Below are 20102 nucleotides of genomic sequence, written 5' to 3'. Positions count from 1 at the left end.
GTAAGTACCTGAAAGAAGAATCAAATAATGTATTTCCTGAGAAAAATTATTCTTTAAAATATTATTACAATCTGTTGTATAATTAAGTGGGGCTAATAAGTAGCTACAGTTGGCTGGCAGATGAGTAGCTATTTGAAATGACTGTATTATTTACATGATGCAAAATAAAAGATTCCAATATTAATGATTGTTTCAGACCAGTCTAACAGAAAGAGCAAATGCTCACAAGAAATACAGAAAGAGAAAACAGGAATTTTCAATGTAGCTAAACTAGAATTTTTTTTTCCACTTGTTCTGACTTGGTTTTGTATTGTGATCTACCCCAATGAGTTTTTGAAAGTGAGTCATGAGCAAACACATTACAAAAGGTGATGACCAGAACACTTATATGTGCTTATTCATCTCTAAAGAATTTATGCTCTAAAATGAAGCCAAATTATTACTAGGATTTTAGTTTATCCAAAGACAGGTGCATTTTTTTCATGATACTTATCCCCGAATGGAAGAAATCACCACTGTGGCAACTTCTTGTAGCTTTTTCTCACTCTTAAGTACTTCTGATTTTAGGAATGAATACCTAAATGAACCCCTTGCTTTCAGGGTCAATACAAATCTTTTTATGAATCTAATTATCACCTTCTAGAAATACTTCTTTTCTTTTGCACCCTTTGTATATTTGATTCAGACTTCTAAGGGCAACAACTAAAAACTTCTTTAGATTTTTTTTTAATGATGAACAAATGAACTTGAAAGTCAAATGGTATAATTTGAAGTAAATATTCTGGCTAATCCTAAAATACACATTTTGTATTGATCCTGAATTTTAATACTTCATTTATTTAGGTTTAATGAAAAGGCTATTACAGCAAAATGGCCAAGAAATAGATTAACAGGAATAGATAGTCATGGCTGTGTTACCCAGTGAAGTAGACAGTACTGTGCCATTTTACCCATGATCGCATCGATTTTTGAAACATCCTATTTTTTAACAGATCTGCTGCGAATTAGAAGAATGTCAGAATCCTTGTTTGGAGTTGGATCCTCTAGAATGTGGGTGTGATCAAATTCTCGTTTATCATCAAGAAAATTCTTTGGTGACCTGTGATCAAATCTTTCTTCTAGTTAAGGAAGTTATAAATAGAAGACAACCAGAAATGGTATCAAACAGTAGAACTTCTTCTACTGAAGCTGTTGCTGGGAGTGCTCCACTTTCACAAGGATCTTCTGGTATTATGGAGTTATATGGTTCTGATGTAGAACCACAACCCAGTTCTGTCAATTTTATAGAAAATCCTCAAGATCTCAATGGATCTATACCAGCCCACGTTGATGTTAATGTAGATCTTGTGAGTCCAGACAGTGGATTAGCCACTATTAGAAGCAGCCGGTCTTCCAAGGAGAGCTCTGTTTTTCTTAGTGATGATAGCCCTGTCGCAGAAGGTGCTGCTTCCCATCACAGTCTTCTGCCTGGTTTTGATTCCTATAGCCCTATTCCTGAAGGTACAATAGCAGAAGAACAAAAACCTCAGTCTAGAAACAATAGCGATAACTTCGATCTTTTCAGTTTTGATCTAGCACCCATGGTTACAGCTCCATCTGAGTCATCTTCTCGTTCTGTTGACTGTTCCCCAGCAGATGACTTTTTTCTTAATAGTGATTCATCAGAAGGACAACCACCCACTGTGCAGAAAGAACTCAATGAGGCAAACCTACTAGAAAATGACATAGCAAATTATTCAACTGACTTACTAGTGACAACAAATGAGGAAGACAATTTAGCTGAATTTGATGGGAATCCAGGAGATATGTGTGAGAAGACTGCAAGCTTGATCGATTTAGTTGAAGGTGATTCTTCTTCACCTGAAATGTTGAAATCTGGTGATTCAAGAATTCCACCAACTCCTATGAACAGTCTTGTAGAAACTTCACCATTAGATAATGGGCAGCCTTTGTTTTTCCCACAAGATGTAGTAAAAAAAATTAATGAAATGGATAGCACAGAGTATTCTCAGTCTCGTGTTAGGTATGGGAGCTGGTGGGATGGCTTTGACCTAGAGTCCAGAAATGCTGATACGTGGAGTTCAAGTGAGCAGGAATCTGTATTTCAGAGCCCTGTCTTATGGAGAGATTGTAAAGCAAGTCCATTGTTACGGGAACATATTGAAAGAAGAGCCTCAGATTCTGTATTCTTGCAAAAACAGCCAAAGCAAATGGAATACACAAGAACAGGTCTGTGGGATACTCAGTTTAAACAAGATAATGAGAACCTAGAGAACAAAGAGAAAAACACTGAACATTCACATTTGCAAACTGCTTCTTTTGTGGAAACAGAGCAAGAGGTGGAGAACTTTACTGACCCATGGAAGGCAAGTCAGCCAATACCTGTGGTATCAGATGTGTGGCATACTGGTGAAGGGAAAGATGGTCAACAACCTGGAGACTCTTATGAAGTCTGGAGTAAGTTTGATGCACATGATATTGCTAAATCCTCGGAAAATGTATGGAACATGCCCAAACTGGACAGAGAAAAAAAATCAGTGAATAATCCTGAGGAATGGGCCATATCAAAAACTAGCTTATCAGATTCTTCAGAAATCATAGCAGACAATGAGAGTGAAAATGCACCTATTCAGGTGTCTCCAGAAGCCTGCGATAAAGAGGGATACTATTCAATAGAAGAATATGGAACATCTGAAAACACAAATTCTAGTATCAACAATATGCAAAACAATTTCAAGTTACAAACAGAGGGAGAAAATCTATTAGTTGACCCTAAACATAGACCAAAACAATTTGAAAACATAGAGAGCTGGAATTTATATGATAAAAACATCAGGAAAGAAGTAACAGAAATAGTGGTACCATGGGAAGATACCTTCTTGGCATATAAATGCTCAGACCTTAGCTCATCAAACATCGGTGAAGATTTAGTTGTTTCTCCACTAGACACCAATTATTCAACGTCTGACTCATATATATCACCTACATACGTGGGAGATGAAAGAGAAAATGAGGACAAAGATTTTGACAAAGAAGCAGTTACTGATAAGTTCATAAACCCAAATTTAGATGAACCAAAAGTACTTGAGAAAGCAGATAAGGAACCATTATCCCCTGGAGACATGCCTTTTTCAAGCTCCAGAAACACAGCCATCTGGAACACACCCTTAAATAATGAAACCCACTTAAAAGAAAGAAATTCTGAGATTGCTGCTCTTTCTGCCACTGGCACACCTGTACCTAATTCAGAACAAACAGCTAATCAGTATTTTTCAACTGAGAAAAATATTGATGAAAATAACTTTTCCATCTCTCAAAACAGAAAAGTAACACCAGTATGCAATCAAACAGTGAATGACTTGTCACCACCACAGAATGAATTAAATACTAGATGTACATCTGAAAATGTAGAAATGGTGAGCAGTGTTCCTGTAGAAGACACAGACACATCTACAACAACTTCAGATGCTGGTAACGATTTGAACCTGAAAGCATTTGACTTAGGAAGTGAGATACTGGGTAAAGAAGAAGCACAAAATACTGTTGATGATGATGAAGAGCTAGATAGTCAGCAGTCAGTGCTGGAGCCAAACTCACAGAGTTTACAGACAGAGCAGGATTGTGAGGAAGCCTGGGAGAACTACAATACTGTTGTCATCTCTCAGGAAGGAAAAGAGGAATGTAAGAGAATAGATGAAACAGATGGTCAGCAAAATATTAGTGACATTTGTAACAAACCAATGCAAGGTGACAGTGAATCTTCATGTAATGCAGATTCAGAAGAAAACAGGTCAATGTGTGAAGTTCCCAGCTCACTAGAAAAAATGCGGAATAGTGTTAGTTCAGAAGCTTTAGACAGGGAGAATGTGTCATTTTCCAATGACAGTAGTTTAGTCAGTCAGGAAGAGAGGAAAGAATTATTACAGAACAATGCAGAATCTTCTTCAAGTGCTTCCGAGGAAGACAGAAATTATGAATCTTTTGATGACTCCAAGTCACAAAATTACAGTTGTTGTGAAACATCACAGCCACTTTCTGAGAAAGGTGAAAAGGAGGCTACAGTGATAGATGATGCACCAAGTCCTGAGATGGAGAGCATCTCTGAAAGTTCTGATAGAGATAGTGATAATCACGAAGATAAATCTTCTAAAATGCCTGGAAACGTAGGCATCTGCAATGACTCTGGGAAGAGTGGTTCTCACTTAGCCACATCAATTCTCTGGATGAATGAAGCAGCAGAAGTGCAGAGAGAAGAGAAAGAGGGTTTATATGATGTGGTTCCTAATCATTTAGACCTTTGTAATTCTGAGTTAGTTTCTTCTGAAGATAGCCCAGAACTGAGCAGCACTCATGAAAAATCTTTCATAGATGAGTCTCCACAAATTAAATTTCAGAAAAGTCCTTCTGCTGGATATGTCAGTGTTCATGACATTACAGATATGTCTGTGGTTGAAAGTTCTTTTTCACATAATGTAGATTCTGGGAGGAGTGAAAATCCTGAAAATTTAGAATTTGCTAATAACCTTTTTGGAGAGGAATGTATGACACTTCATGACAGTGTTCCCCAAACTGCTTGGAATTCACAGCCAGGTGAAGATTTGCAATCTCCTGGAACAAGTCCTGAGGCAAGTGAAGTCCTTGAAATGGCAAACACCACAAGTAGCGTTTCTAAAGATATACAGATCAGAAGTTATTTGGAAGAAGATAGTATGTGGAGTAATTCTATAAATGATTATACACGCTCAAGTGGAACAAGTCCTGATGTAAGTGATGCATCTGTGAATGCATGGGGAGACCTTCCAGTTGCTAGTCATCACAAAGAGAGTAGAGATATGTGGGATTTTACAAATGATAAAAAACTTGAGGAGGCTCATAAAAGAAAAGAATTTGGGAATGAATGTCAAGAAGGGCTTGAAACAAGCACTGAACACAAAGTTCCTAAAAGTTTAGATTTTTGGAATGCCCATGTAGATGATGATACTGTATCTTCTTTGTCAAGTCCTGAGATAAATGAGGATTCAGAGAATTCAGATACATGTCCAGCAGTGATTAATGAAGATTCCACATATGAAAAAAATAAGCACAGGGCATCTGAAATTGAAGAGGATTGTGCACAATCCAATGCAACGAGTCCTGAAACAGATGAAGACAATTTACATGCAAAAACTAAGCTGGGAGAGGAGGTCCAGGTAAGCATCTTAAATGAGAATCCTGAAACAATTAAAGCTGGGAGTATATCAAAGGACAGCTTGACTATAACTGAGTCTGATGAGGCTTCTGAACATTTACAGCACTGGGAAACACTTCAGAAAAAATCTCGAGAGACTATTTTCGGTGAAAAAACGGGTACTGCAGAAGGCTTATGTTGGCATCAAGTGAATGAAGATACTACACCGACTTTTGCAGTTGGTGATAAAGAAGAATATTCTTCAAAAGCTTTAGATATGTGGAATATGTCATTGGAAGGTGATTTAAGATTTGAATCAAAGTCCACAGTGGAAGCATTTGGTTTTCCAGATGACAGTTCAGAATGGTGGAATTCACAAACTTGTGAAGAAAAGCCAGTGGAAGATCAATATTCTACTTCAAGTCTTCCTGTAGCAAACCAGTTAATAAACAGTGAGCAAGACTCCTGGGGACTACCTATACCAAATGAAGAGCTAGAAGATGCACATTTCACTGATCCAAGTAGTGAAGGAATTCAGGCTCCCCACTTATACTGCAGTGAAAAAGAAAATGAAAGGCTAGCACAGGCTGTGAATATTCATGATAGTCAAATAAGTCAAGATACTGTACAGTTCAAACAATTTGATCCTTTCATACTGGACAAAGAAGGAAGGGACTTCAAAGAGCAGCCTTTTCCCACAGATGAGGGAGATCAGCTGACTCCACGGAATCCTTTTTCAGAAGTTTATGAGCCAAGTATGTCAAATACATTAGTTCAAGAAAACACAATACTTGCTCATCCAAAAGACAGTGAGGGAGATGCAAGTCTCATCCCTCAAGAACAACAACTGGATACCTGTGAAACATTAGCGGTGGACGACTCCCTGCCAGGTGCTTTCACTGTAGAAGACTTATCTTTTGAAATGACAAAGAAGTCAAGTCCAGGGTGGAATATATTGGTTCCCCAACCTGCACTTATCCCAGATATTTTACAGGATAACACCCAAGAAAGTAATCAGCTGTTTTCAGTGAAACCTGACCTGTGGACTAATGCTGAGCAGCTTTTCACTTTGAAAGGAGACAGTGAAAATCCTGATATATTAAGTCACTGTGACCAAGACAATAGTTCAGAGGCATCAAGCAGTCCAGATGTGTGCCAGGAGTATGACGCTAAGCATGCCTCTATCCCATCTTCTCAGACTGAGGTGGAACCTGAAGACAAAGATAGTCAGCTGATTTGCACACTGTCAAATATAAGTAAAGAGGTAGATTTTGATTCAAAGTATCAGTTAGCAATGCAGAAGTTGGAGGCACAGTCTGAAAGTGACAGTCCCCAGGACTGTGATCAAGGAAGGACTGATGAATCCTATCAGCTAATCTCTGCTAATGCTCAGGAGCCTTCTGCATTTGCAATTTTGGAAGAATATGGCCTAGAAAGGAAACTTGTTACTGAGCAAATTGAGTCAGTTAAGATCCCCACTGAAGTTTTAGAAGTAACATCCTTAGGTCCGAAACATATATTCCATGAAAGTCATACTCCTGCAAGCCATCAAGAAATGCTACTTGATTCAGCTCAGACAGTGAACTCCCAAACACGTTTCATTCCCACTGATTTCACTCTACCCGATATGCCAGAGCAAAGCTTAAAAGAAATGAGTGCCTTGGCTGAAACTGGAAAATATTCTGATATTGACCATACAGCAATAACCAGTGATGAATTAGAAATATCAGATGAATGCATGGATGGATCTGAGACTGGGATAGAATATAACATCAGTAACACATCTGTCACTAATATCCCATCAGGCACATGCACTGGAATGAACACATGGACAGTAGTAGGCAGTGAAGCAGCAGAAAGCAAATCAAGTGCTAAACAGATCTTCTTCCCCAGATCTTTTCTGTCTGGTGATAATGAAGACCATGAATCTGATTCAAATACTCAGCTGGTTGATGACATAATAAAAGAACCCAAACATAAAATTGAAAATGATGTTCCTGTGTTTAAGGGAACACCTAATGATCAATTGCCAGTGATGTCCACTTCACCTTCCCATGTATCTCTTGGTGCCGAACCCTCTGGCAGCAGAGAATGTGCCAAGGATGAGCTCTTGTTACAGAAGCCATTTTGTGACAATGTTTTTCTGGAAAAGCCTTTATCTCTGCTTACTCCTCGGGAAGATGCAGAAGGCACCCTAACGATCAAAGATGACAGCATCAAGGATTGGGTGCCTGACACATCCACAGAGTGCGCTCAGAAGGATCCTGTGTTGGTGTCTTCACTCTTGAAGTCTGAAGTAGCTCCAGGAGCCTCTGAGATTTTGAAAGGAATCAAACATGAAGCAGAAACAACTGATCTCGACTCACCGCCAGGTGGAGATAAAAGATCACCCGATGGTAAGAAAATCTGTACTCTTTCCAGAGCATGTTCATAGAACAAAGAAAGAAGTAAATATTTGAGTATTCCTGCTGAATGGTGAGGCTTTAAGTGAAATTTCAAGTTGGTGTGTCTCCCTGATGTACAAAACTCTGTACTTTGGGAAGACCTCTAGCATCACCCTTCAAGACTGATCTAAAGCTTTTAAACATTGAAGCAGTGACATCATTTATGATGTTTATACAGGGCCTAGCACATGCGACACTGAGTCATTTGTCCCGTAGGAATGATCACAGTGTTAATGTATAATCTGTAACAATAATAATAATGATGATGATGATGTTTTAAAGTTCAGGTACACATTAACAGAGGCTGTCAAAACAAACTGAAACAAGCTTTATCCACTGCACTGATTTAAAGAAATCGTGCTGACTAAAATAGTAACGTGAAAACTAAAAACAGTTTCTGTCTGCCTGTTTTTTTAGAAGCTGCCACTTACCCACTTTGTAGGGAGAATAAGTCGAGAAATTCCTCTGCGAGCCCTGAACTGAAAAGTACAGAGGATAAGGAAGATATGAGGATGCAGGTGCACAGAGATCAAACTTCACTGGAGATGGATTACATCCTTGTTACTGGGGAAGAAAATACACCTTCAAGGGAGGATACCCTTGAAATAAAAGGAAGTGATTTTGCATTTCAAGAAGTTAATGTAGCTGAACAAACAGAATCTCATGAAGGCTTTTCACCAGGCTCCTCAGATACATTTCTGCCGATCTCCATCATAAATGAAAGGGAAGACCAGTGTGTTTGGGGGACTGAAGGGGACTCTGTTAACTTAGCAGAGAAAAGTTCTTCTGTCATGCCTCAAAAACTGGATGATGAAAGGATATCGCCAGAAAACTGTGGGCAAGATGAGGAGTGGATTGTTTTGGGCCAAAATGAAGTCAGTGACATATCACCTGAAGAAATTTCTGCCAGATTAGAGACACCAAAATCAGGGTCTGGACATTCTGGCAAAGAACTGGAAGCTGTTGTAGTGCAGGAATCGATTCTTGACACTCAAGCAGAATTTCAGCTAGAAGCTCCCCTTCATAAATCATCTGAACTTGGGGGCTGTTCTCCCTTGGACAGTGTGACTACTGAGGATGAGAATATTACAGGAGCAGATGCTCTCATGTTGCAGATGGTTGGTGGCGATGGTGTATGGGAAGCAAATTCTCAACAGAGACTTGGAAATAACGTAGTAACAGAACAAGAAATGAAGGAGGATGAAACAATGTTTCTCAGCAGTGAAAGAAAACTGAGTCAAAAATCAGGGTAAGGAAAAAAAAAGCCTGTTTCCTTTCAAGGGTCTTCTGTTCACCTGTTATCAATATTATTAAAGTACATGGGATTACGAGTAGATGGCAGGATTTTCAAGGCTTAAATAGTAATATTATTTCCTTAAGTATTGCTGTATTGCTCACTTTGTAAGAACAGTCTTAATCCTAATCAAATTAGGATTGTTTTATAATGCAGAAAGCTTATAAGGCCTCTTCCTTGCAGGAAGAAGTCTGTCTTCCTTCCATAAGGTCCCATAGGCTTTATAATCTGCCTATAAATCTGAAAGTGTGGCCAGGGTATTGGCAGTGTTGCCAGTCCAGCTGCAATTCTGGTGGTGGAATTATGGAGTGCGGAAAGTGAAATAGTCTCTCTGGCTAGTGGGGAAATACTGGGAAGGAAGATGGGGTGGAGCAGAGACCTAGGGTCAGAAAATGATGCTGCTTGTAGAGGAAAGAAAAGGACTAGGGAAAATTATGGTCTCTGATTATTTCCAAGCTGCAGTGAGATCAGAGCAGCATTTCCTTCTTTTAAGACTGGATTGGAAGTTGAGACACAGTGCATTCGCACCTCCCTTTGGGTGGAAGTGCAGCCGGTGTGTTGACAGCGTTACTGCCTGCCCTCTTCCTGCTGAGCATTGCCAGAGAGAAAGGGAGTTATCAGCGATGACCCTCTGGGCTCCAGTTACTGCAGCATTTTGGAGAAGGTGCTTTTGTTACTGACTCAGTTGTTGCAACCTCTGGGTACCTCCAGGCTGTAAGGGACTGCTAGGGTAGCCCCACAGAGACGTGAGTGCGGAAGTCTGGCCTCATTGCTCCTGGGCAACTTCTGCTGACGTGCTGCAGTTTTACAGTGATAACCTGGCGTGGAGTTAATAGAGTGAAATTCTCGTGAACAGCAAAAGAAACTCCCCAGCAGAAATAAGACTAAGGGGTGTAACTGCTTCATACATGTTTCTCCCTTTTAACTGTGCTCACCCAAGAGAACAGGAATGTGATAAGAAACATGTGGTTTGTTAGACTGATTTTTGATGTTTTTTTAAGTTTCTCCCAAGTATTGGGAATCAGTTCAGTGTAGAATACACATCATGTTTTCAACTTCTATTATCCTGTTTTAATTAGTTAGCAAATTATTTTAGACTTAAACTTTCAAAATTTCACTTACAGTTTGGCAGATTAGCAGTAGGCTTTTTTGTTTTTCTTTAAAGATGATACGACTGTCTGTGACAGTATAACCCTGATAACTGTATACACATTCTCTAGTAGAAAAGTATGCTTTTTGCTGACCCAAAAACCAGTTCACATTTGATTAAGATTGTATTTTGGGAGTCAGTAGATCAGTAAGTGTGGTTTATCTTCCCCCAGACTTGTTAAAATACCTCTTCTCTTAATATTTTAATACAATTTCAAAGACCATATCATTACTACAGAGAAGACACTATTACAGGTGAGTTATTTTTAACCTCCAGCAAGTGCTGACTTCTGTATAAAAATAAATCCCAGTCTCACAAACCCTGAGATGTAATAATGTTACTTGCAGGCTTAAACTTAAGCACCTATATAGGGCTTTAGGTTTTTCAGACAAGATTTTGAATAGTATACAAATAAGCCTCCTCCCCTCCCCTTAGTACACTGTCCCTAGCTGAATTTGCTTCAGTCTAACTAGACAGACAGCACTGAGGAGATTATGAGATGAGAGGGGCTTTGTTTCTGTAGAGCAGGAACAGCTTTTATTGATGCAGGTTTAGCATTTATTGCCCTCAAGAAAGAAGCAAATCTTCAGAAAGGTTAGCAGAAGATGAGCACTTCTCAGCTCTCTGTAGTCTGAAGTAAACAAAATGCTGAGTACTTGACCTTGAAACCATCCGAAGTAGAGCTGGTTGGCACCCAATGTTTCTGTTATACCCAATCCTCCACATTTCTAAGTTCTGTTCTTAAAGGAAAAGTGGAAAACCTGAAATTTTCCACAAGAGGGAAATCTGGAAGAAAAATAAGCAACCCCCCCAAGCAGTTGTTGCGAATCCAGGTTAGTGTGTGGCAAGGCAGCTTAGGATTTGTGGATCCAGAAAAACTGGAGGTGGTCCTACTTTGGAGTAGTCTGCTTATTTAGGACCAACCCACATTCTGGAAGCCTTCCATCTCCATTAACTCTGCCAGGGTTTCACTGGGAATTCATCAAAACCAACTCCCTTCCATGAATAAAGCTTGCTTTTTTTTTTTTTTTTTTTTGACAAACCAGCATTTTCCAGTGAAAATCTGTAAATCAAATAATACTTGCCACCTCTGCTCACAACAAATGGTGAGTGGGACAGGAAAAAGGAAGGGTTATTTAGAAAGGTAGCATAGTTGTGGGCTTGCTAATCTCACATGAAGAAATCAGCTGTCAACTCCTTTGTCTTCCCTAAAAAGCATTTTAAATTAAAAGCAGCCAGATGCTGACCCTGCTAAGTCACACTGATTAATTACATGGAGGCAGCATCCCAGGGTTTTAGCTTGCCTTGCTTATATGCCAGTGATGCTAATGTTTTTAGAAAGGAAAAGAAAATTATTTCAGGTATCTGCTATTAAATGATTTTTATAAATCAGCACAATGGAGCAGAGATAACTTTGAAGCAATGAGAGAGCTCATGTGAGACACGTGAAAAAAGAACCTGATTTTGAGCTTCTACTGAAACACTAGAAAAAACCCAATAGGCATGGATTTATATATATTTTTTTTCTAGCTTATTGCCATGAATCCACTTTGAGATCCACTTTGAGAAATACTCTGCTCTTGTTTAGTAATCTCTGCAAGTCTCCGAAGTAAAAACTTGAATCTCGCACACAATAGTAGTTTGCACTGGCACTTCAGATGTTCTGCATTCATTATTCTTTGAGCTTATATTCTCTTAGACTGATTCCCAAATTAAAGCCCCAAACTGGGCCATATTAATGCAAGAGTATTTTCAGTTAAAAATTGAATGCATGGTAGGATATGGTGCATCCTGCAAGAAAAGGATACAAGAATTCTTGTTCTAGAAAGCTTGAGGGCCACTCCATTACAGGGCCTTTTCTTCTCTGACTCAGCAATGGCTGTTTAATACCAAATGCCTTTTCAGCAGATAGCAGTAGATATTTCTGTCCTTAACACTGATAATGCTGAAACCCAGAGAAGTAAAGAAAGCAAGAAAGTCATTCAGAAGCTGCATTAACAAGTATTTCTGGGAGCATGGAACCAATATAATCTAGTTTCCTTTGGGTTTGTGTTTTGTGGTTTTTTTTGTGGCTGATAAGGTGCAAACTCTGACAGAAGCCTTTTCCATCATTAAATTATTCAAAACTCTCCTATGAGGATTTCATATCTAATAAAGATTTCTTTCATGTTACACTTTTCCCTGTGCATAGTAGCCAGTGTTCGATAGACTTAGAATAAGCTGATGTCTTTGGTCAATTAGCTAATGGCTTCAAACTTAATAGGGGACGGCAGAGACGCATGCAGATGTCCCTGCATATGCCCACAATGTAATCACAGAGGCATTGATTCCTTTGAAATGAAAGTAAAAACATGAAGAAATATTATAGTAGAAAGGATAAAACACACATGGGAATAATTATTGCTAATTATATGTCAAATTTATTCAACCTCTTATATAAACAGAAGAAGAAACAGCAACTGATGTGTTCAAAGCGTGTAGTTGGGAACACTTTCTAATGCATTTTGTCGACATATTTTAAAACACAAGTTCCTTCTTAAAATATTGCTCAAGGGGCAGCTTATAAGTCTGAAATTAACTTTCCTTTTTGGCCAACAAAGTTTAAAACAATGTGATGCAACAGAAATATGTCAGCCCTATGGGAGGTTAGCACAGAAACACTGGAGTCATCATGTGAGAGAAGAAACTGAGATTTTGTTGTCTTGTTCCTATTGCAAGAGAGCTCCTGAACTGCTCGATGGTGCTAGTTGCAAGATTGTAAGTCCACAGATTTCCATCTTTTAAGTACATTTTAGGTAGAAATGAACCAAAGTGTAAGGGCCTGGTACTTAGCTCTCTTAGATGTTTCCTTCTGCTTAATTTCTTATACTTCTGAAAGGCCACAATTTTGACTCAGCAAAGTTTCTTGGATGCTTCACTAAGTGCTACTTTTGCCAAGAGCAAGTGGCTTATTTCCTAGCCTATACTTGCGCCTGATTGGTACGAGTAAATTAAGCACCCTTACTCTGAAGATCCAGTTGGATAGCAATTCCCACGGCATGGATTACATTCCCTGCTCCTTTTTTTGTTTTGTCAAATAGTTGCTTAATGCAAATGGGCCATTCTGGGACCAGAACCTGTGACAGCCGTCTCTGTGACAGCGCTCTTAGAATTGGCTACCGAATTGGGCTCTTTCTCTAATGTAGCCTATGCTTCCCCCAAGTCAGTGGAGCATGGGTAGTGCTTTTCTTGTAGCCTTCTGGTTGGGAAGTGAGTGTGCATAAGTCCCCTTAGGAGGGTATAGAAATGAGGTTCCTCAATTTAGGCTTGTTCTTCACCTTCATATATTTATGTATGGCACGAACACAATATCTCTAGAGACTAAGATAAGCTTATTATTTATACCCAAACAGATGATTGAGACATCCCAACCAGAGTGAAAGTTGGACTGGGACCCCAAATTTCATGGAGGCATTTACTCATGAAATGCCTCTTAAGCCCCTCTGTGAATGCACTCTTCAGGATCCAGTTTACTCACATGCCCCTGTTTAGTAAAATTGGAGTTCATGCTTTCATGCTGTGCTGAAATGGGTCCTTTCAGTAGCAGAATCAGGATCAGTAAAGGATGTAATTTTCATTATTTTCTGCCCTCATCCAGAAAGTATCTGTCATTTTGGCTATGAAATGTGACTTTTGTAGAAGAGGAAATTACAGCTTTGAAACAGTAAGCATAAACAAGAATGAGAATGAAGAAGTGGATTAAAATCTTGCTGTCTGCTGGTCACTGTGCCCTTTATCCCAATGTCAGATAAACACACTTCAAACATACAGCTCTCCAGGGGGTTCAAGTGGGTTTTGAGAGTCTGTGATGGGTTGCAAAGTTCCTGCCTCCTGCCCTGTTTTTCTGCTGCAAGTAAAAGCAGCAGCAGGAAGAGAAGAAAAATATGAAGATGCTTGCTAGCATTAAAATACTGAAGAAGAGATATAAACCTGTATCAACAGTAAACAAACACCAGAAATAACAAACCCCAAGGGTTTATTTGGTGTCATGAAAAATACAGAAAGAGCTGATAGCACATTATTCATGTCAGTCTTTCCAGAAAGAAAATAGCTTCCTATATGGCTTTTCATGTGTGGACAGCCAAGAGTGACTAAATTTAAAAAGGAGGACTACACCGAGCATCGTACAAATGTTGGATATGCATGATAACATATTTCTCTGCTGCTGCTGGAACTGTGTCAACAGTAAAATTTAGGAAGACCGATGGTAATTTTCTTTGTGACAGAAGCTACGCTGTCTTACATGACTAGGTGAAGCTAGGTGGTGATGCAGTGGCTGAGAGCCAGAGGGAGAATGCCACTGATGATCGTGTGAGCTCTTACATATCAGCACACTTCTCTCAGTGCGTTTGTGCTTTGGGTATACCAGATCATTCTTGCCCTTATCTTTGCTGTAGGGATGGATTATCATTACTGGGTTCTTCCTGAAGCAGTGACAGTAGGAAATGTTAAAAAGATCTGAGGGAAATACTGTGAAATGATGTATTGACTTGAGGAACTGGGAGTAGAGGGAGCAGTAGAGACAAGGGCACTGATAGCTGGAAGATTTGGGAGAGAGCTTGGAAAACTGGTCACAAAACTGAGATTACAAAGAACTTCCTTTGAACAACTACTAAGATTTGCTTAATTCATTAGAGTAAATCTGCAAAGGCAAGCTTCATTTCTCCTTCTGATAGCATATTCTAAAAAAAAGGAGGAATCATAGTTTTTTTCTGCTCACTTGTGCAGTGATTCTCCGGAAGAGACATTTTTCCCACCTGTTGTGTCCAAAGTATCTCTCTGCGACTGCTGCTGTGCTGTAGATGACTGCTAAAATTGCCCAGTACCATAAGCAGTCCAGTAAATTTTGAATAGAAGCCTGTTTTCATCACATTTCCTGTGTTTAGCAATGGATAAAGATAATCAAATATGAAGAAACAAAAATCTGTGACTACTTCATGAATAATTATGGTTTTGGAACAACTGTGTCTCTGAAAATGATCTCTGTGATTGAGCGAAATACACATCATATCATCTCAAAGCTATTAATGTTTCAAATCAAATATCAGTGTTCAATACTGAACTGAAATACTGACAAAATAGAACTTCCAGCTCCTGCTAACTACGAGATTACAGACTTGAAATGAGTCTCCCACTTAGCAGCACAAAGCGTGACAATTCGCTGAACATGAAGAATGTGCTTTAAAGGTTAAAAACAAACATATATGGAAAGGAGCAACAACTGAGAGGGTTGTTTGTAGGAAGCTGTGTAGGAAGCAAGCACTGGTAATGATGTAGTATACACAAATGTTTGGTAGTGAAATTATAAATTGAAAATTGTGCTGTGCTTTTTCAATTTAGATTTTCATCAGAAATGAGAATTAATTCCTTGTAACAAAAGTAAAAATAAACTGAAACTGAACAAGATGTTTTGATTGTCATGAGCAAAAATTCTTTAAGATTGCTGGCTCAAAACTTAAGGTTTCAATGTTCATCTGCATTTAGGATGGGAAATTATATAATTAATATATTTTACATTATTATATATCATACTATTGTAATAATTATGGCAATATATATTAGATGCTATATGTTATATATTATCTTTTGCAAATATGTTGCTTCCGTGAAAATGAAAGAATCCTAGGGATGGATTCAGAGCAGGGGACTTTTCTACACCATAGATGTAAATTTATTAAAACACTTTATTTTTTGAGATTTTTTGCAGTAACCTGTTTTAATAGCAGTGAATTCCACTCCTGACTTTTTAAATTGAGGGAAGTAATAATATAAAGTCATGCATGAGTTTGCATAACACCATTTCTTTTCCTACATTTGGTTTGCCCTATGAAGTCATGACAGCCGTCTTTTTTGTTATCAGTTTTGGGGTGATATTGTATTTCCCATCACCATCTGGAGGCTAAAACTTAATTAAACCTAAAAACCCAGTTTTCCATTGCAGAGCCAGCTGTTAAACAATAGCAGCAGCCAATATGGTGATAATCCTATTTTTGTAAAAACAGCAATAATGTTCACATCGTACCAGATATTACGCACTTTATAAAAACATTTTAACAAGACCAGGACGACAATTTATTGATTAAAAAGCAATTTAAAAGGAAAAAAAACCTACTTAACGTTACTCACCTGTGATTCTGAGATTTTACTTAATTTGTGAGACTGGGCTAATAGTTCCACTTTCTTAAAACAAAAAGAGCTGGTCTGGGTTAGTACAGTTTAGCTGTCACATAAAAAGCTCCCCTATAATCTATATACTGTGTTTTTCTGGGTGAGTTCACTGTATAATCTATTCCAATCAAAATGTGGTCAATGACATAAGACTTCAGGCTAAAGCATTAATGAGCATTCAAACTTGACACTGTTGACTTGCATCTGACTTTGACAGTGAATCCAGTGAACCCTAGTAATCTTCAGTAGCATCAGGGCTGGCACTTTTACCACGTTACCAATACCATAGCTTTATCATGATCGTGCTACTAATGATTTCTGTTGCACATAAATACTTTATATCTCTATTTCCTGGGTAATACTTCTGAGTGCCTGGGCTGAAGATTTCAAATGAATTAAAGATTGCTCAGCTGAAAAAGCACTAAAAATATCCCCATCATTGGGAAGTTTCTCTACAGTTAAATGACAGCAGCATCAGGGATTGCACTTCTGGAGCCATGTCCTCTTCAGAAAGTATATTTTTCTTTGGGTGATGATTTTTGCATTTCTTTAAATGCTTGAAGCTGGTCTGTATTTCTTTAAAAGAGGAGTTGAGGGCTGATTTCTCAGGAGTTGTGCAGTAGACTGAGAACTTGCCCTGTAGGATGACTAATCCCATGAAGAGCAAAGCGGCAACCACTGAATTTTTATTCAAGCTGTGCTATAGGTGTGCATGGAGCTGTACTGCCGATACAGGTAGGCTTTGTTTGCTTTTGAATGCTTATACTTCAGGATTTGACATGAAAACATCTCAGTTGTCCTGTATTTCATCTTGAAGGAGGAATGTCACAGTGTGAAGGGACACAAGGTACCTGAAGGTGAGGCTGTCCTAGGGCCTGTTGCCTTTGCTGTTTTACCTCCACAGGATTGTGAGGGAAAAGGATCAAAAACTGTTTTCCATTCGGTAAGAAACCTGGCATTTCTAGGAGCCCTACCCTAATAAGACTCCATAAAAGGAGACTGCTTTGCTTGGGAGGAAATGTCTTTCCTTCAAGCACCCCCCTAAGAACCACAGCCGAGAGCACAGGCCGTGAGTGTTGCTGCCTGCCGCTCAGTGCTGTTTTGTGTTCCTGGTATTCACCCTGCTTTGTGAGTTGTTGGGGGGTTTTTTTGTTTTGTTTTGTTTTTTTAATTTGCATATGGTTTTCTGTAGCTGAATTGCACACTGAGCAAATTATGTAAATCATGTTTGATTATGCATGTGCTCTATAACCATCAGATGCAAACAGCAATGAGGGCTGAGACTGGTTGAATCCGTATGAACTTTTGTCAGGCAATCTCTCATCGCAGGCTTTCCTCGGGCTCTGAAATGAAACAGTGGGGAGCTTTTCCCTGCTGCCAGCTGACTTGCTGGATAAAAGTTTGGAGATGCTGCGACAAAGCTCCACGGGGAACATAAAAAAATAATAATTTTCACGGGTAAAGCGCTGCTCTGCTCCTACGCATTCATTTAACCAAAGCCTGTAGCTGCTGGTTCGTACAGCCAGCTCTCTGAAGGCAGGTGATCGCCCTTATTTAGCAGTACCACCAGTCACATGACAAGAAAATGGTGGAGGATCCTTATTCCTAGTAAACTGCTACAGAAAGAGGGATGCTGAAGTGCAGCAATAAAACATCTTTATTATTTTCCCACTAGAAAGGCCTTGTTAAGTCTGTTGAAGGTAAGTGTCTCTTTGCACTGAGAGGCTCCCGTGCAGAAGGTTTTTCTGATTATGGCTTTATTGTTGCAGTTACTTCAGAGAGAAAAAAAGGGGGATGTTTGTCTGCAGGATGCAAAGCGCCCAGGACCTCATTACTGAAAATCAGGCAGCTGTATTTTAATTCTGCTGCAGCTCTTTAGGAGAGAAGCTTGCATCAATTCGATGGGATTTCTTTTGTCTGGACACAGGCATGGTATTTGTAATTAGGAAACAAAACTTCACTGTGCGGTCACCTAGCACTTTTGATTATTTTCAGCCTGTTTGCCTAGCTCTGAGGATACAGTGGGAAAAGAAGAATGTTTGAGCATTGTCACTGGATAACTTGGTTTTAAGACTGCTTAATTAATGACATAGCAATTGTTTGTGATAACTGCCATAGCAGAGTACTTGACAATGGTATTGTTTGCAGTTTTTTGCTATCAGCTGAAGTGTAGCATTTTTGAATATTTTGCAGTGCTCCTGTAAATTGTTGTGGTGAAAAGAATCTGTGATCTTTGAAGGTTATATGATCAAGGATGCAGCAATAATCTCGGTAGTAAGAACAGTGAAAAATCACTGCAAAAGTTGGTTTGTACAGGCACTGTTTTTGTTTGGGTCTAATTATAGGAGATTGATTTGGCTCCATTCAGTCGTCTGAGTTTTTGTCTGTGATGAAGGAATGAAAATATTTTTTGGTTGTAAGTGTGGTAAGCAAACTGATAGTGAGGTGCAGAAGGCATTGAAAATTTATAGAATGTCTAAATATGAGCTACTTAGAGCAGCACTGAAAGGAAATGTGTGCTGGGTTGGTAGGTGTATTTAGCCAGAATCATTCTGAATAAATGGGGGGGAGGATGTCATTTCTGGACTTACCCGTATTAATACTCTTGGGAAGCAGAGCTATGTTGAGGAAAGGGGCGGATGCACGCAGCTCTGGCAGCAGTGTCAGGAGGCATTAAGGCAGCCATAAGTGGGGGGGGGGAGGGGGGGATCCAAGCCTTACCCTGCCAAAACACATTTTCTCAGGGCTGCTGTCTTCCTCCCACCTACTTTCACCCACGCTCATCACTGCTATTTCTTATGGGGCACGGGAGTACTGAAGTCAAAGCAACCTTTGATTCTTGCCTTTGATTAGTCTGGCAGTTATTTGGCCCTGTGTAAGCATGGTCAATATTATAAAAAGTTTTGTATCCTTAGAGATAACTGTAGTGTTCGTAGATGCTTACTACTTGTAAAACTTAGAACCTGCTACAAGCGGTTTATTGTGATATTATAGCATGCTCATAACATCCAGCAATAACAGGGGAGCAATTACAGCTTGTGAGATATCTGTAGCAAGAAGCAAAAACAGGCATTCCTTAAGCCACAATTTTTTTATTCAAACAAAAAAATGCAGCTCTCAGACTTACAAAGAAATAATTTTGTCAGCTTCAATGAACATTGGTAAAGTTATTTATATCACTGTAGTGTCATAGTATGTGAAAAATAGACAGCAGAAGATTAAACTTCTTTATTTCAGGCTGCCAGATGAAAGCTGACGCTGTCCTACAAGAACAAGATGATTCTCATTAGCAGAAAATACTGGCAGCAAACTTACAGAGCTGTTCTTTATGGTCAGCAACCTGGCAGAGTAAATCTTTGCTGGATTGTGTAGAGCAGGAGAGCTTATAGCTGACCTTCCACGTGTGTTTCCCAAGCTGCAGTGTATGAGGAATGCCTTGTGGGCAAAGGAGGAGCCCTGCTTTCTAACCTCGGTCCTGTACATTACTTTTTCAGTCTGGCATTTCCTATCACTCTGGCTTTTTCACAGTATGCTTGTATGTCTGAGATTCTCGTCTCTCCCACGCTTTAGCTGGTTCTTATCTTCCTACTGCTTCTGTGGCCCTTCCAACTTAGTGACAGTTTTACTTCTGAAGAGAGCTGGTGGCTTTCTGCTCCTGCTGAGTCCCTTTGCATGTGCCTTTTTCGACCTGCCCACTGCAGGGTCCGACCTTTTCTCTGGCTCTGCACACACTCCTCCTGCCAGAGCAAGCAGGCTCTAAACTGCCTTGGTTGGTGCTTGTTTTACTGCTCATGGGCCTTGATCAGGTGCCTCCTCTGGCTCCTGGTTGGACTTTCCCTC

General features: G+C 39.4%; 1 protein-coding gene across 1 annotated transcript in view; it reads left to right on the top strand.

Annotated features, from left to right (window-relative positions):
• PRUNE2 (prune homolog 2 with BCH domain) overlaps window positions 1–20102 on the top strand; it is a 143527-nt gene that overhangs the window by 82939 nt on the left and 40486 nt on the right. The window contains exons 9-10 of the mRNA XM_067316050.1: window positions 993–7563; window positions 8029–8860. Of these exons, the coding sequence (XP_067172151.1) occupies window positions 993–7563; window positions 8029–8860 (7403 nt within the window). The remainder of the gene's footprint in view (window positions 1–992; window positions 7564–8028; window positions 8861–20102) is intronic.

The sequence above is a fragment of the Apteryx mantelli genome, chromosome Z (genome assembly GCF_036417845.1).
Source record: "Apteryx mantelli isolate bAptMan1 chromosome Z, bAptMan1.hap1, whole genome shotgun sequence".
In the NCBI taxonomy this organism is placed as follows: domain Eukaryota; kingdom Metazoa; phylum Chordata; class Aves; order Apterygiformes; family Apterygidae; genus Apteryx; species Apteryx mantelli.
The sequence above is the reverse complement of the archived record's forward strand: the minus strand, read 5'-3'. Positions and strand labels throughout refer to the sequence as shown.